The following is a 24,940-nucleotide window of genomic DNA, read 5'->3' as shown; positions in this document are numbered from 1 at the left end:
CTTCTGGGTTTCCCATTTGGGTACAGAGGCTCAAGGGTTTAAGTCATCCCTCATTACTTTCCCAGGCCATAAGCAGGAAGCTATGTCAGAAGTGGCATAGCCAGGACATGAACATGTGCTCGTATGGGATGCCGGTAGCACAGGAGGAACATTAACATGCTACATCACCACACTGGCCCCCTGTAAATGATTTTGATTACACAAATGGTGCTGCTGTCTTGCTGGAATCTAATGGGCACCAGCCAAGGAATACTAGCAAACTTTAATGCACAGCACAGCCATCTACAACAAATACTGATGGAAAGGCTCATTGGGGCTGTTATCACTAAACCCAGATCAAGAGGCATCCATTCCATTACACGTGTTTTTAAACATCCAGATTTTATCTGCTCTTATGAATCCCGTAATTCCTCAGCAGGGGTTATGTGGTAAGTTTCAGCTTTAACTACTTCGAACATTTTGCACCAGATTCCAACATGAGATGGAATAATAACATAGAAATACCAGGCTCACTGCCTTCTTAAAATGTTTCTGGGTCCAGGGCTGTGTAACATCAGATAAAGCTACCACCTACAATGCCAGCATCCCTTATGGACACTGGTTTTTGTCTTCCAGCTCTTCCTCTTCTGATCCAGTTCTCTGCTGGTGTGCCTGGTAAAGCACTAGTAGATGACCTGAGTCCTTAGTCTCCTGGCCCTAGGCTCCTGAGTCCAGGCTCCAGACTCCTGACTCCTGGCTCCCAGTTCCTGCCTTTGATGTGGCTCCTGGCTCCTGGCTCCTGGCTCCCAGCTCCAGGCTCCTAGCTCCCGAGTCCAGGCTACTGGCTCCTAACTTTTGGTGCAGCTTCTAACTATTGTGGGCATTTGGGGAGGTGAACCAGCAAACAAAGTTTCTTCATTTCTGTGTCTCCCTCTCTGTAATTTTACCTTTCAAATAAGTAGGTTCAAAAAAGTGTGATCCTGTTAAGAAAATAAGAGAAGTATAACAACAAATACTGAGTAGCAAAAGAAAGTATAAGCAACAGACTAAAATTGAGCATAGACTAGGGCAGAAGGTACTTGGGGAAGTAGATTATAAACATGCAGCAGCCTGGGCTCTCCCCCAGGGCTTCCAGCCCATGTTTTCTGAGCAGTGGGTGATCTCCACTAACATTGAGTCAGCTTCCAACAACCAAAAAAAAAAAATCCCCATACAGACGAGTTCTGCTTTAAGATCACTTTATAAAACGCCAGAGAATACACGATGAGAGCAGCCAGAAGCATAGTGTATTGTGAGCTCAAGTTAAAGGTGGAGTTGTAAGGAGAAATTCCTAACTGGGAAGCCCTGTGAGTCAAGGGAAGGAAAGAACAAGCCAACTGCCACAACTACAAAGGGAAGGAAATGAAAGCCAAGGGTACAGCCCTGCACGGAAAGTCAAAGGTCTTTGGTCTGCGCTGGAGGCTAAATGCTGAAAATGCCCAAATTAGAGGGAGGACAATACGCTAACCCAGTGACACTCATTTTCCTCAATAAACCTGAACTTGAGTCTGCATCAATCTGCTGTTTTAAATTTCCTTTCCTGTTTGAATGAACTTTCTGGCAGGTCTTAAAGTATGTGAGGCATCATTGTGGGCAAGGCTATAATCTGCTGTTCTTCACTCCTCATGGATACAAAACAGGAGCAGAGCAGCTGAACCTGCAATAAAGGGACCTCAGATTAGATGGAAGCAGAACTTCTCTAATGGAAAGTGTTCAGTGATTAGGTTACTTTACTTGTTATTGTATTCTATCACAGGCTTTCCAACCCTGAATCAGTATTATTAGCTAAGTTATGAACTGCCAGTAAAAACTCTGAGTAACAGAAAAGAAAAACAACAAAAAAAGTTACCAGAAAATACTCATCTCTTATTTCAGTGATTCATGCAATATAAAAAATTTGGGGGACCAGTGCTATGGCTTAGTGGGTAAAGTCGCAGCCTATGACACTGGTTCGAGACCTGGTTGCTCCACTTTTGATCCAGGCACCTGCTAATGTACCTGAGAAAGCAGCAGCAGATGACCCAAGTCCTTGGGCCCCTACAACCATGTAGGAGACCTGGAAGAAGCTCCTAGCTTATGGCTTCAAACTGACAACTCTGGCCATTGGCAGCCATTTGCAGGATGGGGAATCAGCACATAGAAGAGCTCTGTCTCTCCCTGTCTCTGCCCCATATCTCTGCCTTTGAAATAAATAAATCTTATAATAATAATAATAATAATAATAATAATAATAATAAATTTATTGAGGGACACCATAACTTGCAAACTAGTGATCCCTAGACCAAATGTGGACCTCAGAAGTATTTTATAATTATCTTAAATATTTTAAATTATTTTTATATGTTTAAAGATGGAAGGGTTTTTTTAAATTAGGGGTGGGCATTGTAGCATAGCACATTAAACTGCCACATGTAACACTCGAATATTTCAGTGCCTGGGACAAGTCCCCAGCTACTCTGTGCTGTTGCTTCTGCTTTTGCTTCTTCTGCTGCTGCTTCTTCCTCTTCCTTTTCTTCCTTTTTAAAAGATCCATTAATTTTTATTAGAAAGGCAGATTTACAGAGAGAAGGAGAGACAAAGTGAAAGATCTCCCATCCACAGTTCACTCCCCAAGTGGTTGCAACAGCTGGAGCTGTGCCGATCTGAGCCCAGTAGCCAGGAGTTTTTTCTGGGTCTCCCACATGGGTGCAGGGGTCCAAGGCCTTGGGCCATCCTCTATTGCTTTCCCAGGCCAATGCAGGGAGCTACATGGGAAGTGGAACAGCCAGGACACAAACTGGTGCTCAATGGGATCCTGGCACACGCAAGAGGAGGACTAGCCACTAGGCTATTGCACTGAGCCCCTGATTTTTGCTTCTAATCCAGCTTACTGCTAGTGCTCCTGGAAGGCAGCACATGATGGTGCAAGTGTGTGGGCCCCTGCCACACAAGAGAGACCAGATGGAGTTCCTGACTTCTGGCTTCAGCCTGACCTAATCCTGGCTGTTGTGGGCTTTTGAGGAGTGAAGCACCAGACCTCTCTTGTTCTCTCTCCCTCCCTCCCTCCCACTTACCTTCTCCCCTACCTTGTGAATACATAAATGTTCTCTTTTTTAAAAAATGATGTCCTACATCTCTTGACAAGAGCACCAAGGCCACCCTGGGTACATATTTGCTGGCATGGCAGCAAGCAGTAGGGATGCTGAGCAGCAGCTGCTTCCTGCCTCTTCCCTTCAGTTGCCATGCCAGGTTGCATGCTTGCATCACCTACCTGGCTCCTCTGGGCATCCCGTTTGCATCCTGATTTACAGTGATTGATTGTATTCTGTGGCAATGAACACACAGACCTGCAGGCTGATGGCAGGTTTGCTGCAGTCATTATAAACACCAGCAGAGTCAGAAGCTCTGCCCCTCTCCCTTCTTACCTCATACTGTCTCCTCTCAGGGTGGCTGCTGTTGGGTGGCTGGTAGGCAATCTGCATGTCACTGAGGTCTTGCCAGGTGAATGAGGAGATAGGTCTGGTGTGGTCCAATAGGTGAGTCACATAGCCCTGGAGTGGGGCTTTAGTAATGTTGAACACGAGCAGGGGTTTAGGGGTCTCATCCTCTTCACAGTCCAGGACTGACGTAGTCAAAGAGGTCAGGATGAATTGATCCACTTCCAGAATAAATGTGGCCATGAATGCAGCCCTTGGAATCTGATTTGGGAAGCCAGCTCTGATGTAGACAGGTAACCACGCACTCTCTGACTTTTGAAGGAGAAAGAAAGTACAAATAGGGAGATAACACGAATGAAACATAAGTTAGAGTTTATAGCATGCTGCCTCATCCAGCCACAGCCTGGAGGATGTTCCCTGCAGACATGTGAAGCCTGCACATTAGAATCACCTGGGGAACTTCAACACTGTCCACCAGGATCCACCTGCAGTTTCCCACTCCATTGTTCTGTGGAGGAGGCAAAAAATGTCATTGTTTGTACATGTTTCAGGTGAGTGTAACGTAAGAAGAGGATTTGGCATCAGAAACAAGGATGTTTGTGAGTCTTTTATAACATGTGTGACTTCAGACAAGTCACCAGACTTCCAAGACTTGTTTTCCTGCTGTGTGTAAATGGAAACGGGTATCAATGAACACTAAATGAAATCAACAGAAAGCACTCTGCAGTGTTTGACACACACCAGCCTCCTCTGGCCGCCTTACCCAGCTCCTGCCATGTAATTTTAAAGCAGAAAAGGGAAAAGGGAAAATGTGTTATATAACTCAGTATTCATGTGGCTGAGGGAAGGTCGTCCAGTTGTCTGGTGATTTAGGACCCTGGGTGTCCAAGCAAAGGGGTAGGTATTGGGATTGCAAGCAACCACTTAGGAGACAAAAGCATCCATTCAAAATAAGAGAGTTAAGAGTAAGAGTCCTTCCAAAGAATCTATGACATTGCATCATGCACTGGAGGTTTCAACAAGTGCTGTGTGGGAGAGGAACCCTCAAATCAGAAGATTCTAGGGTACATTTGATGTACCCTGTTGTGAAGAGTACTGGGTTCAATGATTAAGATCACATTAGTGCAATACAACAGAAATCTGGATCTTGGATTAGAAAGTTATGTGAGTCTAAAAATCTCAACAGAAGTTCCAATAAAAGAGATACTAGATTTTAATATGAATATGAGACAGAAACTATGTGCAAAATTTACATGCAAATTGCCTAGAACCAGTCCCAGTCCAGAACCCAAACACCCTCTATAGCAATATAAAAATATTGGGATAGGCAAGAGAAAGTGAAAGAAATTTGAAAACATCAGTGCTGTCCTGAGTCATTTCCCAGGCCCCAACACCAAACAGCCCAGGAAGTAGGAAGAGTGGGTCAGCGCCTACTCCCTTCTCAATATTAGGAAGAAACTTTCCTGATCTCAGCCTTACACTGCGTTTCCTCCGCAGAGGGCTGGTTCCAGGCTCATGTCTGACAAAGTGGGGTGGCCAGAAGTAAAAGGGTAGCTGTGGCTTTGTGGATCCAACCGTCCTTGTTTGCAGCATGGGCGAGCATGTGTGCTTCCAGTCATGATATGAGAAGAGGGCTTTCCTGGGGATTTCTTCAACCCTGACCTTGAACGGAGTCACTTTGGGAAGCCAAAAGATAAAAATTTAAAATACATTTCAATGCTAAAGAAATGATAGATGGAAAGCATATCCTTGGCCTGCAGAACAGACTGCAGGGCCCACCCACTCAGGGAATGCATCCACTCAAAGACAAAGAGCTAGGAGCGAAAGGCTCCAAGATGAGGCTCTCTAGAGAAACCATGAAATTGTCCCTGAGACCAAGAAGCAGCTTGAAATGTTTGCCAAACCAAGAAAGCATGAAGTCATATTCTATCAATGCCTGACCAAGTAAGACCTCTCTCTCCCAATATTCTCTCCCAATCCACCCCTGCACCAGCCTGAAAGTTCAGAAATGAGATAGAAAACTTTGGATGAAGAGAGAAGCACAGAGATGAAGATAATCTACACCTCTTCTTCCAAACACATGGCTGACGAAGGTCACTGAATATTGCACTGCAGCACTGCAACAGTTATGGTGTGCATGAATGACAATTATTTGAGGACACATAGTCTGAAAACTCAAGAAATGTCAAGTTATGATTTATAATGACAGAAGTTGAACACTGGTGTAAATGAATGTGTTATTTAAAACACATTTGCAAAATGGCTACAAATGTCCAAAGCACTTACATAAAAGAATATAAGGTGCAAAAACCACATACTAGGACCCTAGAGGGGAGAATGATCAACTGCATCAGTCTTTAGTGTGCACAGGAAAGAGCCTGGAGACCTCACTGGAGTTCTTGCACTGAGTAATAGTTTTTCAAAATTTGGAATTAAAACCAAATACAATAGGAGCCAGCATAGTGGCACAGCTGCTTTAGAGACCAGCAACCTGTATCAGACTGCCTGTTTGACTCACTGGTGATCCACTTTCCCCATGCATGTGTATGTCACTCAATTATCAAATAAGTAGGATTTTTAAAAGAAAGAACAAGCTTTAAAAAAACCCAGTAAGATTATATCCAATTAAATTCAATAAGATAAAATGCTTTCAAATAATATAAAAGCAAAGAAAACAACTTGTTTTGCAAGAAAAATGATTTTCACTAGCAAGAAAACAAAAAATATGATCACAGATAAACCCCATATGTATCAGCAAATAGTTCATATTTCTTTAGGCAAGACAAATGTTCTGAAATTTGATGAAAATGTCCAATTACCTGCATCTTACAGAAAAGATACTTAAAATTATATAAAAAGAATAAAAAAGGATGATTCTCATTTATATGTAAGGAAAAAGAGTGATCATGTTAATTTCAAACAAAGATGAGTTCAAGGCAAGAGGAATTAAAAAGGACAACATGGGAAGCTGATATTGATCAGGTCCTCTTTGTAACAGCATAACCCAATGGGAAATAGAGTCAAAACAATAAGAATTATCAAAAAGGACAAGACACAATTATCATCTTTAGTAAATGATGCCATTATGGCCTTTAAAAGTCGAAAGAATTGAAAATTTCTTAAAATAACTGAATTCAGAAAAGAAGCCAGAAAAAATCAAATTGAACCCCAAAAAGTAGCTTTCATATTTATTCTTAATAACTGGTGAGAAGCTCTAATGCATGAAGCAGATTCTACTTACCACAGTTTGGAAAAAAATCCTGTACAGAACTTAGTAAATGGGCTTAACTTACATGAAGAAAATTCTAAAATTTAGAGAAAACATGAAAAATGAAGGTTCCTCATTTCTAATGTTCTAAGGCTTCAACTCTTCACCAAATAATGTATAGCTTTAATCTAATACTGTTACATCTTTGTTTTTTAAAGTTAACAATTTTTTCAAATAAGTAAATGAAACTAAATAATGAAACATTTATCTAGAATATACATCACGAAAAACAGTGAAGAAAAGTTTGAGAGAAAAAATTTTTTAAAAAGAATTGATGAGGTATAACTTTTCTGAAAACTATGAAAATAGATTATAGATCTAAAATATTTAGAACAACATGATTTGAAAATGACATAAGCATATGAAACAAGTATTAAAACATAAGTAGATATTATATTTTAGGCTTGCTATACAACAGAAGAGTCATCTAAAATTGAAGGAACAAAGTTAACTGTTGAGAAAATAGTGTGAAAAATTTGGGCCACTTGGAAAACAACTGCTCCATGTATTTCACTGCATACCAAAGTTGTTTTTCGGTGAATTAAAAAAGGTACACTTATAGGAAAAGATCTTTAAAAATCTGGGAGAAATCATGGATGAATGCTGTGTAGTCACGTGATGAGGATAGACTTTTAAAAGTTAATAAAGGAATAAGTACAGAGCTTTCTCTACAGTACAAATACAATTCCACAGAATTAAATCAACGCTTCTATATGTCCTCCCACTGTCTTAGTGTATATATGTGTGTGTGTGTGTGTGTGCATAAATCTAGCATAAAACAGTGCATTTTACTTCTTATTTGTTTTCTGTATTTTTCGTGATACTGATTTTAAACTTATATTTTAATTTTAATTACTTTTACAGATTCGATGTGATTTATAGATGAAATTCTAAAAACGTAATGATGTCCCATTTCTCCCTCCCTTTCTCCCTGCAATAAATACATTACTTCTATGCCAACAAACGAGATTTTAAGATGTGTCAAATTGACTATGAAATAGATAAATGAGAAATAGAGTAACAAAGTCATTTGAATGGGTAAACTCCCAGTACAACAGATCAAAAATATAAACAAAATCATAGCTGGATGTAGATAGAAAAAAAAGGGAATCTGAAAAAAGGCTCAAAAAATTTCAGTGGAGATAAGATATCATTAAAAAGTGATATAGAAAGTTCATGTCAAAACAAGCAGGACAGTTCCTGGCATGGGAGCCAGCTTAAGCATTCCGGTGGGGTTGCTTCTCTCACTGAATCACCAGCCTGTGATCTAAGGCCTACCTTATACACGATGTTACTCCTGCTGTCTGTGAGGTCCAGCTGGATGGAGATGTAGTCAACGTTGGGTGAAGGGGGAGCCAGATGCTGATAACGGAGCCCCATGAGCAGGAACTCCTCACAGCTCACTCTGAGACTTCCTATCTTCTTCAACTCCAGGGCACAGCGGCCACCAGGACACTTCAGTTCTGTCTCCAAACCTGGGATGTACAACAATGGTCATGCAGATGGTCATGCAAATAAAACAGCTATAAAATGTAAAACCAGCCCACTCTCCCACAGACACTGATTCCTGCTCACTGCCCCAGGGTTCGTCTTGTAGTCCCTCCACTTGGTCCCTGAATGTGACATCAGCATTCCCAAAGCTGCTGATTTCTTTTACTGCAAGGCTGCTCAAGCCTTTGTCTCACCTAGCCCTAACACTGAGAGAATAAATACCAAGAGTGTGTTTTCTGCTGTGTGAGCATTCTCAACAACAGGCCAGGCTTACTGCAGGCTTTCATGTCCCACCAGTCTTCCCTTCACAGCCATCTTTCACGGCTCCATCCTATAATCTCTACCAAGTGCTCTGATCACGGAAATTCTGCTCTAATTATTATTCAAATCCTGCACCTCCATCTAGTCTAGCAGCACATCGCTTACATATTCTTTAGCCAACTTGCCCTGGCTTACTGCTTCTTGATTGTTTCTCCAGTGGTCTTCATGTCTCTGTCCTATTGCATTTTTCATTCTTATCAGGGGTACAGGATATTCAGAGACCACTTACTTTTTTAATCTCACTTTCATGATGCAAAATTAGATACTCTTTCACCCACAGAATTGTCAAGATAAAATGAAATAGTCTATGTTTATTTTCATTTGTAAACTTCCGTCCAAATTCAACTGCCTTTTATATTTCTTTCCATAATTCTCTAAACAACATTGTGTATATAGGTGCTGCTTACATATACTGATTGAATGAAGAGCAAAAGGGACATTACTAGGTCTCCCTGATTTGAATCATGCCTGCCACTTAGCTTATTTCAAACCTCCTCATAATCTAATCACAATAAGTAAACCAGCTGCTGTTATTACTGTCATTCCTATAACTAATACTAGTGGACAATTAATGAGTACATCGTATGTGCCAAGGTGCAGTATTAAGTATTTAGTGTGTCTGGAATCTCATTTCCTGTTATCCCAGAGCATTATCTAATCACATTCTACAGATACTTAAATTGGTTGATAACTAAAATTACACAAAAAATGAATGGCAGAGGTAGTTTTCAAATCCCGGTCTTTCTGATGCCAAAGTCCATATTCCTAACCACTCTGCTAGATTTTTCAAGCAGCTAAAATGTATTGGTCTCAAACATCCCACCAAGATAGACCCCCAGGAGGCAATAGTGATGGCTTATGTTATTTGGCCCATGCCACATAGATGGGAAACATGGATCATGGTGCTGGCTCCCAGCTATAGCCTCAGTTATTGCAGGTATGTGATAAGCAATCCAGTAAATGGGGGAACATTCGCTCGTTCTCTCTCTCTCTCTCTCTCTCTCTCTCTGCTTCCCAAATAACAATAATAAATAAAAAGATGTCATACTGGACTCAGGGAAAAAACTGTGTGGCTGATCTCCCCGGGGTTCTTTTGGCCGAGATTCCACCAGAACCATCTGGCCCCAGGCTGGCAGCTGGGTCCTCACAGGGTCCAGACTGATGGTGCATTCCAGGTTAGCCATCCTGTCATATTCAAACCTGAGCAGGTTCTTATCAATCGCTTGGGACAAGCTGTAGAACTCAGACACTTGCAGCACATTGTCACTCCTACGGATGATGTTACAATCTGGTTCCAAGAGATAGACTCGCAGGACAAAGGTTTCCGTGAACGTGTCTGTTTCAGTAAATCTGTGGAGAAAGCAGAGTCAAGGCATGTTCATCAATGCTCCCCCATGGAGGCTGCCCTTCACATGACCTGCACATTGGGAGGAGTTAGCATTCAGTTTCATGCTCTGCTTCGAACCTCCCTGCTCTCTTCTCCACCTTGATGCCAGAGTCTTTTTTGTCATTTCTTTCTTTGATTATCATTCTTTGAACACCTGCTCTCAAACTCATCATCCATTCTGGTATTGAAAAACAGCTAAGGGCCGGGCACAACTGCCTAGAGGCTAAATCCTTCTCTTGCATGAGCCATGATCCCATGTTGGCACCAGTTCACATTCTGGCTGCTCCACTTCCCTTCTGGCTCCTTGCTTGTGGCCTGGGAAAGCAGCAGAAGACAGCCCAAAGCCTTGGGATCCTGCACCTGCATAGGAGACCCAGAGGAAGCTCCTGGCTCCTGGCTTCAGAATGGCTTAGCTCTGGCCATCGTGGCCACTTGGGGAGTGACACAGAAGACAGAGGATCTTTCACTCTGTGTCTTCTCTCTGTATATTTGCCTTTCCAATTAAAGTAAATAAATCTTTCTTAAAAATGAGGCAGTTGAGAGCTCAGAATCTCACTTCAAGCATACACATAAATAAAGAGCACATCAAGCCTACAGGAATCTCTAATGGATTATTTTTCCTTTTTGCTTTTAAACATTTATTTTATTTATTAGAAACACAGAATTATAGGGGGGAGAGAGAGTAAGAGGAAGAGAGAATCTTTCATCCACTGTTCACTCCCCAAACAGCTACAACAGAAATGGTTGGGCCAGGCTGAAGCTAGGAGTCCTCACAGACCTTGCTAGCAGGGTATCTGCTGAGATTCAATGAACAGAGCTGCCATGTTTTTTGAAGTGAGAAATTTCATGACAAATGAATATAATAATGCAACTTCAATTGCAAGTGCTAGAGGATCAAGATGGCAGAATAGGGTAAGCACACATTTAAACGGACAGAGGAACATTTAATCAGGATGAAGCAGAGAGAACATATTCCAGGAAATAGCAAAGGAGAGAACAACAGCAGAGGGGTACCTGGAGACTGACAGATACAGGAAAGCAGCGAACACAACCGTGTGGTGTTGCAGGGATTGATACTCTAGTGGCATTCAACTAATGGCTATCTGAACTCCACCAGCAGCCAGAACTCCACCATATTTTACACAAGCAATAGCAACAATAAAACAAATCAAGCCTGATATATCAGAAATTAAGAATACAGTAGAGCAAATTAAAAGTGCAGCGGAGAGTCTCTAAAATAGACTGAAGCAAGCAGAAGAAACAATCTCAGAATTCGAAGATATTTCCTGTCATCAGGGGAAAGAAACAAAAAGTTTGCTGGATCAGGCCAAAAAAAGTATTCAAGAAATGAAAGACACTACTAAGAGGCCTAATATAAGAGGCTTTGGGCCATCTTCCACTGCTTTCCTAGGCCATAAGCAGGGAGCTGGATGGAAAGTGGAGTAGCTGGGACATGAACTGGAGTCTATATGGCTTGTTGGTGCTGGTAGGTAAAGGATTAGTCAATTGAACCATTGCACCAGCCAACTCCTTCAATTTTGAAGTTTGTTTTCTTCTCAAGAAGTGTATTTTCTTGTCAATTTTCACTTAGAATGTGTAATAGGTAATTTTTCCACATAAGAAGTGGATAAGAAAAACCTGTGGAAGAACTCTAAAGGGAAGCAACTGAACTACTATTTTGTCAGAAATGCTGTCAAGGAGGATATACATGCAGATACAGAAAACTGGTTACAATTTTTCTTTTACCCACTTGACTCTCCAGTTAACAGTGTTTCCTTCCCTGTTTGGAATCTATTAACCGCCATCCTTGATAACAAATAACCAGAGAAGAAGCCCTAAGAAGTGACAGAATGATTACCTGGCAAGAAATGAGCTGGGCCACATACCTGTACAGTCTAAGCTTCACCGTGTCCTCATCAAGCAGTGGGCAGCCATTGTGAGTATACTTCACTTCGTTGGGAAGGAAGTGACAGTCAAAGATCTAGTGCATATGGAAAGAGGGAAACATCCATGAGACACAGCTACATGCTTTCCTCTTCCTATTTCCAGCATTATCAGACTTCCTAGAGAAAGCCAGTCGGCTAATAATGGCCAAGTATCTGAGTACGTGTGTGTATATGTGTACCACCAACCTCACCCTACCTTCATGTTCACTCACCATCTTGCTTCTATAGTTAAGTCTTGCTTGGAGAGCTATCTAAACTATGAAAATCCAAGCAGGTCAAGCAAATCCATCAATGGATGTTATCTCTCTAAAATCATTGTTTTTACAGTGGCTATTTTATACTTAAAATATGGCTCCATTTATCAAAATTTTATTTACCCTCTTTAGTTATTCATGGCAAGTGCAATAGAGAGCTCTGCCAGTATGCTGTGTGGAAAGGTAAGTCTTACACCACCCACAAACATACTACACTAGTTCCATACATTTTTATTCTTCTGGGTTTTTTTTTCCCAAACAACATTTTTATGGTCTTGGGACCATTGACACTTTGGGATAGATCAAGGCAAACATGACCAACAGCTGTGTCTCCTACACTTACAATGACTTTTAATAGTTGTATTATAGCATACATGACCAGCAAAACCAATAGAACTTTCAAGGTAGGTTCCTCTCTTCAAATGAAGCTATAATTATCTCTGTTACTTCATTTAGAATTATCATTAGCTATTATCGTTTGGGAACCCGGGTTTTTAAAGAAAAATCTTCTCTGCCACCCAGACCGTGACCTCATTCTGCCCAGCATGACTTAGTAGAGCTTTGGAAAACACCCTTGAGGTATTCACACCATTACTATCGAGGTCATATGTTCTAGTGGTATCTTTATTGCCAGTTCAAACATTTTCAGACATAATCCATCTTGGGAAACCTTCATCACTAATACAAATGGTTTTCTTTTCCCACAGATACCATTGGTTCCTCCTTTTAATTGACAGCTAGAAATGATATAAAGAAAAGACCTTCCCCATCATCAACAAATAGTTGTGGTAATAAAGAGACAATCTGCTTTGTTAAAAGAAACATCTGTTTTATGTTTCGTAATATGTTTTCCTTTTATAAAAGGCGACAACCATAATTGTCCATAAATTTACTAACTAAAACAAAGGAGAGCTAAATCCTTTTCTAATTACTGTCTCACTTTGTTTTTTTCCACTTCAACTGCTTTTCAATTACAATTTATAATTAAATTGTCACACATTCTTAATTCATTACTCACTTTAATGACAGTAAACTGGTTCAAACTAGAGATACTTTCTCACTGCTGTAGTTCCTACTCAAAAAAGCAAGCTCAGCATTAAACTGCATGATTTTCCTCCCAGGAAATTTGTTGTCAGCCAGGTGTAAGAAATGCTGCTGTGTGTAAGGAAGTCCTGCCCTAGAACATGAGAAAAACACACTGCCATTGACTTCATCTAATTGACTCTATCAAGAGGGTTATCTAAACAGAAGGTACTAATGTGCACCAATCGAAATTCCTTTCCCAATATGCAATAGGAAAATGAACCTGTTGGTGATAAGACAAACTTGAGTAATGAAATGAAAACACTAATTGAACAGATGTTGAGCAAAATGTTTTCTGTGCAAATCAAATGAAATTGTTCATTACACAGCAGGATGCTGTTAATACAATCATCTTGCTAGAAATGGGTTCACATAGGTCTGGCTTTCAGCTTACTACTAAGCTCTTCTGTTTAGGTTCTGTGTGTATATGTAAGTGTATGTGCATGTGTGCATGCTCACTGGGAATAAAATTTCCATAAGAAATAAATCCCTATGGAGAATTGAATCAGTATGCATAAAAACCAAGAACAAATTAAAAACAAAACAAAATGGGGTAGGATCTTAGCCTTGCAGTAAAGGCGCCGGTTAACATGCCTATCCTGGATTATCTGGGTTCAAAAGTTGGTTCTGGCTCCTGAATCTGCTTTCCTGCTAGGGCAGACCCTAAGGGGCAATGGTGATGACCCAAGCACTCATGGTCCTGCCACCCACGGGAGTAACCTGGATTGTGTTTCTGGCTCCCAACTTCAGCAGAGCTTGGGCCCAGCACTGTAAGCACTTGGAAAGAAACCAGAAAATAGGGAAGAGGTAGGTAGGAAGAGGGTGGTGGAAGGTGGGGTTGCTGTGTCAGTATGTCTTTCAAGTAAACAGGTAAATAACTGACTTTAGTGGAAAATCTTACTTTTGGTAAAATTTTCAAAATTAAAAAATAGAAATAATAACACATTAGTTTGAGAAACACATATTTCTCAATTGACAAAGGGATGATAAAATTCTACATCTTGGGCCTGGTGCAGTGGCCCACTGGCTAAAATCCTCACCATGCACATACTGGGATCCCACATGGGCACTGGTTCGTGTTCTGTCTCCTCCAGTTCCCATCCAGCTCCCTTCTGGGGGCCTGGGAAAGCAGTAGAGAATGGCTCAAAGCCTTGGGACCCTGCACCCACATGGGAGACTCAGAGAAAACTTCTGGCTCCTGGCCTCAAATCAACTCAGTTGCAGCAGTTGCAGACACTTGGGAAGTGAACAGCAGATGGGAGATTTTTGTTCATGCCTCTCTTTTTCTCCATAGATCTGCATTTCCAATAAAATTAAGTAACTCTCAAGAAAAAGCTCCACATCTTAATGGACTCCTTTACCTCAGCAGATATACTTCCAAAGGTATAGATCACTCATCTACTTTTAATGACATAAATCCATTGGAGGTGTCAAATTTGCCTCTGGAAATATATATGCTGAGCATTCAAAACATGATCCTACTTTGTTAGAATGAACAGCAGCAGTTCCTTGGCTAGTAATACATTTGAGGGGTGTCTTATAGCAATGCAATCTGGCTGTAACTGGATTTCGGTCTTAAGACACACTTTGAGACAGAGATGATGTAGTTTTACTCTCCAAACTTTATGAGCAAATATGTGTTTCATCTAGTTCTAGTTAATTGTTTCCCTTTGTGCTCCCCAGAACCTCCAAGCAGGCAAACCAGAACATACTAAAAATTATGTACTGGAGCCATTTCACTAGAAACATATTAAGGATATGCAGGCTAATTCCTTTCCAGGAAAGGAAAATCATAAGAGGACAGTTTTGGTCACAACAGATTGTCCCCGAATTACCTTCTAAAGGGGAACAATCCGGTAAAAGGAAGACTTCTGTTTTGCCCAATCAGGTATGTGTATTTGGGTCTAAGTTGACTACCACTGGTAGATAGCTTAGATCGCTTTTGTATATCCTCTTCTGCACATACAAATACTTCTAAATAACTGTCAGCAATCTCTCCAAACACATTGATTGGAATGGGGAACTTAATGACCAAATCATACCAGTGACTACCCACACCACCCCTTGGGAAACTGCCCATTTTGTTATCTATATCTTGTAAAGTAACATTGGACTTTAAATGAGAATTGTATATGCCTTTTATAACTTTCCCTAGATGACTAGGTACTCTGTAAGCCCTAGTAGTCATTAAAATATATAGGAGTTCCAGGGATTTGACACTCAAATCCCACGTGGGAGTGTCAGGGTACAATTCCCAGCTCCAGCCCCTGACTCCAGCTTTCCATCAATGCCAACTCTGGAAAGCAGTGGAGATGGTTCAAGTAACAGTTTCTGCTACCCACCTGGGAGTCCTAGATTGTGTTCCCAGGTTGAGGCATAGCTCCAGCCATTGCCGGTATTTGGGAAATACACTAGCTGATATCTTTGTCTCTCTTTCTCTATGTGGGTCTTTCTTAATAACAATAATAATAGTAGTAGTAGTAATAATAGTTTTAAAAGATGAGTTCTTTTCAGTAAGAGGAGACATTGAAAAGACTTGCAAATATAATGCATTATTTTAAAAAAACATATTCAACTCTATATTACCTTGAACCTGACTTCTTCCTGAATTGTTAGCATATTTAGGAGCAAAACCTGTCTGTAGCAAGCTTGTAGTGTGAAATCCACCAAGAACGTTCAAAAGCAGGTTTAAGCTCACATAGCGAAACAGTGGGCTACTTCTCCAGCTAATCATAACCTGTCAAATGGGAATATTTTACAACACTCACTTCCGACTGACTGAAAAGAGCTTGTTTGGTATTCATTTTCTCTCTCCCTGCCGCCCTGCTGCAGACTGACATTATGTACACTTTTGAAGAGAACAACTTGGCTCTGACCTACCTGTGGAGTGAGTTTCCCCACCCGCTGCGTTATTGGCTCATTCATCACCACTTCCACTTTGCAGGCGTCCTTCTCCTTGGGGACAGCAAACTTCAGGTCATCTGCTGACAGGAAGGTGGAGCTGCCCTTCATCACTCTCAGGCCATGATTGACACTGACGAAGGTGGGGCTGGCCCAGCCCAGAAGCAGCGAGAGCAGCAGGATGGGCAGCCCATCCTGGCACAGAGGCTTCATGCTGACAAGACACAACTTGCTTCCATCCACTGGTGAAATCCTGTCTACCAAGGAGGGCCTCCCACCTGCTCCTGGAGTGTCAGCTCATAGCCCAAAGGGCAGGGCCAGGGATCCTCACAACGTTTCCTGAGGTCTTACCACGCCGCTTTCATTTCAGACTCAGACAAGGAGGCCTTTGAGGCAATCCCAGGGCTTTTAATAAAACTCGCTGATCACTCCTGACAACGCTGGCAGATTAATGTGCCTCTTGAGAATTTTGCTAATCCTGCACATGGGAGAAGGGGTCAGAAGAGAAGAGGGAGAGAGAAAAACCAAAGGTTTATGTGGCTACTCAAAAGACTGCTACTGACAAATGGATCTTTCCACCAGACTACAATTTCAGCCAAATTAAAAACAAATAAACTAAGATGATCTCCAGGCCCACCTGTAAGGAAAAAGTCATTTAATGACCCTGCTTGACAATCCCTGACAGAGCAAGACGGCATTTCTGTGGCCCCATGGCCTAGGGATAGCCATGGCTAGAGTGTGTCTAGGTTCCTCCGAGTTCAGAGGAAGAGGTCAATTCTTTAACTGCTTTTTCCTTGTTTGCTAAATGACCCTATGATGTCATTTGCATCAGGTAGCAGACAGAATTATTTGCATGCTGGTTTAGAATTAGATTAATTCTAAACCGATTCCACCCAGTTAGGACAGAAACTTAATGATTTGTTGCATGGGAGACCATTCCGACTTTGCAGAGCAACAAGGACGTCTAAGAAATTCTTGAATGCAAACTGGAGAAAATATATGTCATCTACAGGAGCTTTCAAGTTTAAGTGTAGGAGGACTAGGAAGAAATCCGACTGTATTGTAGTTACAATACATGCAGCTCATGATGAGGCATACACTTCCGCTATCCACAATGCTAAGTGCATTTAAACATATTCAGTCTGTGTAGAGCAATCTTTTTTTCTATTTATCTACATAGAGACTCATAAATATCCTCTGTGTTTTGGAAGAACTGAGAAAATTTTATCCAAGGTGGGATGTATTGCAATGCATCCTTAAATGCATGGCATCCTTGGTGGGTTTTTTTTTTTTAAACACCCACAGAAAAGCCTAACATTTCAATGATTTCTGTAACTTTCTCTGCACCAGCAGATATCTACATCAGCAGATATCATAATCAATGTTTGTCCAATGACTGTACAAAAATACTTCAAATGCCCCCTCATTCCCCATGCCAGGATCTGCTGTGCCCACTCTGCACATCTTCCTGCACAGGTCATGCTGCTGGGAAGACTGCTTGATGGACGGCAAAGACTGTGATGAGCGCATGAAGGAAGCAGCAGTACCAGTGTCTCTGCAGAAACTAACCGCAACAGCCAAACCAGAACACAGCAGCTCTTGCGACAGTAATGTTCTTACCACAACAACCGTCCCAGCTGCTCCATTTCTCATCTAACTTCCTGCTATTGCACCTGGAAAAGCAGTGGATGATGGTTCAAATAGTTGGGCCCATCACTCACCTGAGACCCAGGTGGAGTTGCTAGCTCCTGGCTTTGACCTAGTCCAGACCTGGCTGTTGTAGCCATTGAGAAAGTGAACCAGCAAGCAGAAGGTCTCTCTTCCTTTCTCTTTTTTGCACTGCTTTTCAAATAAATGAATAATCAATACACAGATCTTTTAAAGCAAAATCCCTGAGAGCATTCTGAAAATCATATGGCTTGCCTGTAACCAAGCAGAGTAGTGAAACTTAAATTGAATTCTCAGCTCCAGTTTTCAGTCTGGCCCTTCCCTGGCTGTTGTGGGCATTTTAGGAGAGAACAAGAGGCTGGAAAATCACTCTCTTGTTCTCTTCTAGCTCAAAAATAAATGACTAACATATGTGTGTGTTTCTATATCTATTTCTATCTCTGTATGCATATTTGTGTGCTTTATACATAACAAAGGAGAGAAAGAGAGGGTTCTTCCATTCGCTGGTTCACACTTATTCACTCCCTAAACGCCTGCAATAGCTGGGATTGGGTCAGATCCAAGTCAGGAGTCTAGAAACCCATCTGGGTTTACACAGGCCATGAGAGCAGAATCTTCATGTTAGGTTGCTTGTAAGGAGGTAAGGAGACCAGACCTCTCTCTGTGCCATGTGGATGAGTGTCCCTCTGCCAGCTAGAAGGAGTGCCACCTACAACAACCACATTGACAGCACCTTGCTCGACTTCCTAGACTTCAGCGTTGTAAGGAATATGTTTCTGTGAGGAATAAAATTAAGCCATTCAGTCTATACTATTGCAGTTTCAACTGAATTAAATTTGGGTAAAATTATACACTGATATAAAGTTTAAACAAACTTTACCGTGCTACAGGGCTTTTCTAAAGTATGTTTGCAGAGAACTTCAAAATAAGCATTAAAAAAAAACAAAAACTTTTATGAATAAAGAATTACATTAAGGCATATCCAAAGTAAAGTCAGTATACAGCAAGCCTATTCTCCATCCTTTAGTTATTCTACTGCTTAACTAAAAAGTTTTAAGAAAACCATCATTAAAATTAATTCCTGGGTGGTGCTATGGTGTAGTGGCTTAAACTGCCATGTGCAATGCCAGCTCCCATGTAGGAGCACTAATTCAAGTCCCTGATATCCACGATTTTCATCCAGTTCTTTGCTAATGAATCTGGGTATGCAGCACTAGATGGCCCAACTAAGTTTGGCCCCTGCCACCCACGTGGGAGATCTGAATGGAGTTCCTGGTTTCTGACTTCAGTCTGGTCCAGCCCTGACTGTTGCAGTCATTTGGGGAGTGAACCAGTGGTTGAAACATCTGTCGCTTCTCTGTCTTTCCTGTATTTCAAAATAATACATCAAAAGTTTCTGTAGATATATTAGCTCCCTAGTACAAGTCCACCAAAAACAAACATATCTTGTGGCTTGAATGTGACCATTCAGTGGGAAAACTGTACATCCACATGGCACTGAAGAACACTGCAAAATGGTGAGATCCCCTGTGGGAAAACACCAAACAGCCAGCAGATGATTGGTTAGCAGGGCCTGACAGGCTCTGCAAGGATGGTCCCTGGCAGAGCCGAATGCATGTGTTCTGCTCTGGAGTCCTGCTCTCCTACCACCCACTCAGCCAGCAGTTGAAACAAATCCCCTTTGAAACCCCAGGAAGACTTGTGATATATGAAGGCACATAAAATAAGGGCTTTGATCTGGAATCAAGTTCCAGACTTTTGTTCATATTGTGAATTCCTGATCAGCCTTGCAGTGGCCCAACCTAGTCTTCTTTCAGTTCATAACAGATCACAGCAATTTCCACAGTTCAGAGCCAGACGTGGCTATAAAGTGTGAATAAATCAATTTCAAGGGGAGGAAATCTTCCTCTAAAATTTTGTCATATTTCACTCGATTATGTTTAATAACTTTATAATTTGGCTTAGCATTGCCTTAATAAAAAAGACAATATAGACTAAAATGGAAAAGGTTAATCAAAATTTCTGTTCCATGTTAGCAATTTCGAGTACCAAATATGCTTTTCTTTTGTATTCTTAAAAGATTTATTTATTTGTATTTATTTGAAAGGCAGAGTAACAGAGAGATGGAGAGTCAGAGAATGGGCAGATCTCCCATTTGCTGTTTTTATCCCCAAATGCCTGCAGAAACCAGGACTAGACCAAGCCAAAGCCAGGAGCCAGGAACTTCATCCTTCACAGTCTTTCATGTCAAGTAGAAGGACCCCAAGTACTCGGGTCATCATTGGCTGCCTCCTAGGCACATCACCAGGGATGCTGTATGGCAAATGTGGCCTGATGAGAATAGTATTTGCCATTCTTCCTCTCTGGAATTTTTACCATGGCATCTGTACAACTCAAGTGCTCAGTACAGCTAATCAGGTACTTTAGTTTGCTTTGCTTTCTGCAGAATTCTTGTGTTTTCTTTCTTGCCCCAGATCCTTACTGCCATCCCACTGAACATGATACCAGAAATGGCATCTTTTTGTCTTCCCTGGATTTAATGCAATTGCCTCCCAACTTTCTGGTTTAGATCTTAAAAGTACTCTCAAGACCTTTAAGAAGGAGAATAAACTAGTAAAGAAATAGGCATTGTAAGTAAAAATTGTTCCATTCAGGATCAGCCCTTTTCTATATACCCACACAATGAGAAAAGCTTTTTACATTTTTAACTATAATAGTGAATAAAACCATGTAAGATTTTCTACTTATACTCTACTTTAAAATCCTCAAAATGCCAGTAATAAGTTAACGTGGAATGGTTATAAATATTTTATTTTTAATCTTTTTCATTTTCAACTATTTGAAGAGTAGAGTGACACAAAGGAAGAGGAGAAGAGAGAGGAGAAGGGAGGGAGATCCACTAGGTCCTTCCCCAAATGCATTCAACAGCTAGGTTGAGACCAGGCCATAGCCAAGAGTCAATGACTCCACCTGGTTCTCCCACATGGATGGCAGGGACCAAAGTTCTTGAATCATCACCCATTGCCCCCTAGGGTATGATTCAGTAGGAAGTTGGATGGGAAGCAAAGAGGCCAGGACTCAGACCTCTGCTCCAACTTAAGATGCAGGCATCACAAGCAGTAGCTTAATCTACCGTGCCACAACACCCACTCTATGATGTATTTTCTAATTCATCACTAGGTGAGTATTTGGCACAGCAGTTAAGATGTTCATTGGGTTGACACTATCCTGTGTCAGGGCACCTGGGTTCAAGTCCTGGCTTGTTCCCAATTTTAGTTTGATAATGTACATAGCAGTTCCTGCAACCCACATGGGAGATCTGGATTGAGTTCCCAGCTCTGAGCTTGCCCAGCCCAGTGCTATCCCCAGCCACTGATGGCATCTGAAGAGTGAACTATGGAAGAGAGCTAAATTTCCCTCTTTCAATTTCTCTTTCTCCCTCCCTCCCTCCTTGCTTCCTTTTCCTCCCCTTCCCCATTCTCTTTCTGTCTCTGCCTTTCTAACAGATAATATAACCAAACAAAAAGAACAAACAGAGGAGACTGAAAAGGAGTGGTTGGTGAAGTATCAGGAAAACATATGTTCCTCAATAGAATTTTTAAACATACAAAATCATAATTTTCATACAAATGAATCTTCAAAGTAATTTCTAAAAATCAGATTTTAGTGTTTCAAGCATAAACCCATAGCCAAATATAATTATACATAGGACAATGGACTTTAATACAAATCACATGATGATTGACTCGAATACAAATAAATTAATGCACTGAGAGGCATGGAATTGGAACACATAAGACCACGTCCCTGGAGACAGGTAGCTGCCTGATCCTAATCTTCTTTGTGTTTCTGTGTTTCCACGGGGGAAAGTAAAACTTAGGTGAACTTTACTGAGGACTTCAGACTCACTGTCCCCTCTGAACTTCAACCTCTTTGAGCTAGAGAAGTAAAGCTGTTCCTTGACATGGCAACCAAAAGTAAGCATTTTAATAATGACAGAGGTCACAGCAGAAGCTGTAGCTGTCACAGTGGGGACACAGAGCTGGGGAGAAACATCCCAGCCAAGACCACGTTCTTCCTGTCTCCTGACAATCTTCTTCTGTCCCCTGCAACATACACTGACTAAACCATTCTATGAAAGCTTTCTCTACCCCAAACTCTCTCCACTTCTAAAGTAAATGAATGTACCTTTCAACCGCTAACACATCAAGTGCCTACTATGTGTTGCATATTATTCAATGTGTTTTACCTATGATGTTTAATTCCTACAATAAGTTTAAGAGATACCTAGTGAGCATGTGGATTTGGGAAATGAAAGGCAAAGAAGTTAAGGAACTTACCCAAGATCATTATCATGACCTTGTCCTTGTAATCAAATCTCAATTTGCCCAAATCCAGGAACCTTGCATCTCACCACTATATTATACTGTTTCACTGAACATCAAAACCTTATACTCTACAATTGCTTCCCTAGCCTCAAGGCCTTGGTCCTAGATCATGCAAACTTTTAACAACTTCCGTCATCATTCCAGACAGCAATTGATGAAAAAGAGAAGTCAACATTTCCTGGGAGGCAATGTACTCTAAAGGAAGTAGGTGCTACTTAAGAGCATGCAATTAACACAGATCCCCCCCACCTCTGTAAGTATCATAGTTTCAAATGCTTACACTGAAAAATAGTTCAAAGGCTTGATGGCAAACAGGCCACTTGGTAAGTACAACCTGTTAAATCAGTGGTTCTTGTCCACAACAATTGCTTCCTCCTCTCTTCAATTTTTTTTTCTAAACTGTAATCTAAATCAGAGAATGTTTGCTTCACAAGGAACTTTAACAATCAACTAGCCCATATCTTTCACTTGACTTTGCAATTTTTTTTTCTGGGAAAATAATTTCCTTTTATGTGTAATTAAAAGGTTAAAATAAGAAACCTATGAAAAAAGGAAAAATACATTTCCCAACGTCCAAAGAAAACAATTTTAGGTGTGCACATGTGTGACTTAATTGCAACCACAATATAAAAAGAATAGCATTCTTTTCTACTAACGCAGCATTTTATTTTTCTATATTATTAATCATTCCTTGTCATATTACTTTTCCTCTTTGCGCTATATCCACTATAGGAGTGAACTCTATTTTTTTACAGTCATTCCACTATTACATTGAAGGAGTTACTATATCAGTTGATTTTGATGAAAAGAATCCTTAACGATAAGCCATTTTATGTCTCCACTTGGTAAATATCTGAAGGTAAAAAGGTCAAAGGCTATAAGCTTATCTTGAATTTATTTGGAGTATTCTGAAAAAACTCTCAATTTTCAGTTCTACCAGCCTTCCTATTGATGATATTCAATATTATCTCCTTTAACTTTTGTTTTTTTAACCAACAGAGAGGCAAGCAGAAGGTCAACACTGGAATGGCATTCCCTAAATGCTCAAAAATCTCTGGTCCTGGACCAGACCAAGGCTGGAAGCTAGGGGCAAGCAACTCAATCCAGGTCTCCCACATTTGGTTGACTTAGCCATCACTGCTGCCTCTCAGGGTCTTCATGAGCATGAACCTGTAGTCAGGAGCAACAGCCCGATATGGAATTCAAGCACTTCTGACTTAAGATGCATGCATCTCAACAGCTAGGCCAAAAGAGACACACTGCACCTTCCACTACCACCTCATCATTGTTCTAACACACATTTCCTTTATTTCCTTGAGAGGTACAGTATCCTTTGTTTTACTTAAATGTCTGTTACGCATGCACTTATTAGAATACCCCTCATTTTACAGAATAAAGGAAATCCCATGGCAGATACAGTACTACCAAGATCACATGACAACCACGAAACCTGAACAAGAACCTCAGTCTGACCCTTCGCACGGCGCTACGCCCATTCTCCCACATGGCTTCCCTAAATCACAAATGTCCAGTCCATGGCTCTGTCTCAGAGCCCTGGAGAGGCCACCTTCCCTCAGACTAAGTCACCCTGAATGTGAGGGAGGAAAGCATCCTCTCTTTGTACCCATCATAGCACCATGAACTGGGGGTCAGTCAGTTAAACTAGGGGGAAAAGGGTGAGCAACAGAAAACCATATAGTGGAATGAATGTAAACAATAATAAATACTTATGAAAAGTATTTAGAGGCACAAGAGCCTTCACAAGGGAATGAAGACTGAAAGAAAACTTAAAGTAATAATTTTATGCAAGTGTGATGAAGTGTAGAAATTCATTATAAGGAAATAGGACACAGGGACAGGAGCTACAGGTCCGTGGGTGTGGCACAGTGGACTAAGCTACTTCTGTCACCAGCATTCCACACTGGAGTGTCTGGTTTGAGGTCTGGCTGTGGCACACTTGCAGCTGTTTAGTAATGCAGCTGGAAAAACAAATGATGGTCCAAGTGATTGAGCTTCTTCTACCCATATGGGAGACTCAGAGATCCAGGCAACTTCTGCTTGGCTCAGCCCTTGCCACACAGCCATCTAGCAAGTGAAGCAATATATGCAAGATCTTTCTCTCTCCCTCTCTTTCTCTCTTCCTCTCACTCTCTCTCTCTCTCTCTCTTCCTCTCTCTCCCTCTATCTCTCTTTCTCTCTTTCTCTCTCTCTCTCTTTCACTTTCCCTTACCCTTTCTCTCTCTCTCCCCCCACATTTTGCCATGCTTCATTTCAAACAAATAAAAAAATATTTATTTAAAAGGATTGGTGGGGAGGACATGAACTAAAAGTACTCACCTGTGGAAAACTGAGCAGGGACTGCTTTTCCCAGTTCTCAATATCCCCGTGTTGGCAATTGTCGCTGCTGTGGGTACAGGGAGGAAAGTCTTCCCCTGTGAGGTTAGTCTTATTGTCTGCTTTTCAGAGAAAACGTCAAAAAGCACTTTCAGCATCTGTCATTGTCAAGATTCTTCAATTTACTATAGCCAACACGAGAAAGGGCTACCTATTTGGGTGGCAGTATTTTCTGAACCCCATCAAGATCAAGTTTCCAAGGACAAATGGACCTTACATCGATACATAAATTCATTAAGTTCCCTTCCCTTAGCCTTTCCACGGGGCAGTGTTTACCATACTAACAAAGGCCATATTTGCAAGCTGTGCTTCTGAAAATATGCATTTTGAAGATTTTGCAAAGTTTTCCACAAAACATCTTCTATATCCAAATATGTTTGAAGAACAGAAGCTATAATCTCCTTT

At 41.1% G+C, this 24,940-nt stretch overlaps 1 protein-coding gene across 1 annotated transcript in view; it reads right to left on the bottom strand.

Annotated features, from left to right (window-relative positions):
• The window catches only part of FREM1 (FRAS1 related extracellular matrix 1), a 144,229-nt gene extending 119,671 nt beyond the window's left edge, over positions 1 to 24,558 (bottom strand). Inside the window, exons 1-6 of the mRNA XM_058672677.1 lie at positions 24,479 to 24,558; positions 16,065 to 16,563; positions 11,788 to 11,882; positions 9,563 to 9,864; positions 7,981 to 8,177; positions 3,423 to 3,746 (exon numbers count right to left, since the gene is read on the bottom strand). Of these exons, the coding sequence (XP_058528660.1) occupies positions 3,423 to 3,746; positions 7,981 to 8,177; positions 9,563 to 9,864; positions 11,788 to 11,882; positions 16,065 to 16,298 (1,152 nt within the window). The 5' untranslated portion in view covers positions 16,299 to 16,563; positions 24,479 to 24,558. The remainder of the gene's footprint in view (positions 1 to 3,422; positions 3,747 to 7,980; positions 8,178 to 9,562; positions 9,865 to 11,787; positions 11,883 to 16,064; positions 16,564 to 24,478) is intronic.
• Positions 24,559 to 24,940: the final 382 nt, after the last annotated feature.

The sequence above is a fragment of the Ochotona princeps genome, chromosome 14 (assembly GCF_030435755.1).
Source record: "Ochotona princeps isolate mOchPri1 chromosome 14, mOchPri1.hap1, whole genome shotgun sequence".
Classification (NCBI taxonomy): Eukaryota; Metazoa; Chordata; class Mammalia; order Lagomorpha; family Ochotonidae; genus Ochotona; species Ochotona princeps.
This window is presented reverse-complemented; position numbering and strand designations above follow the sequence as displayed.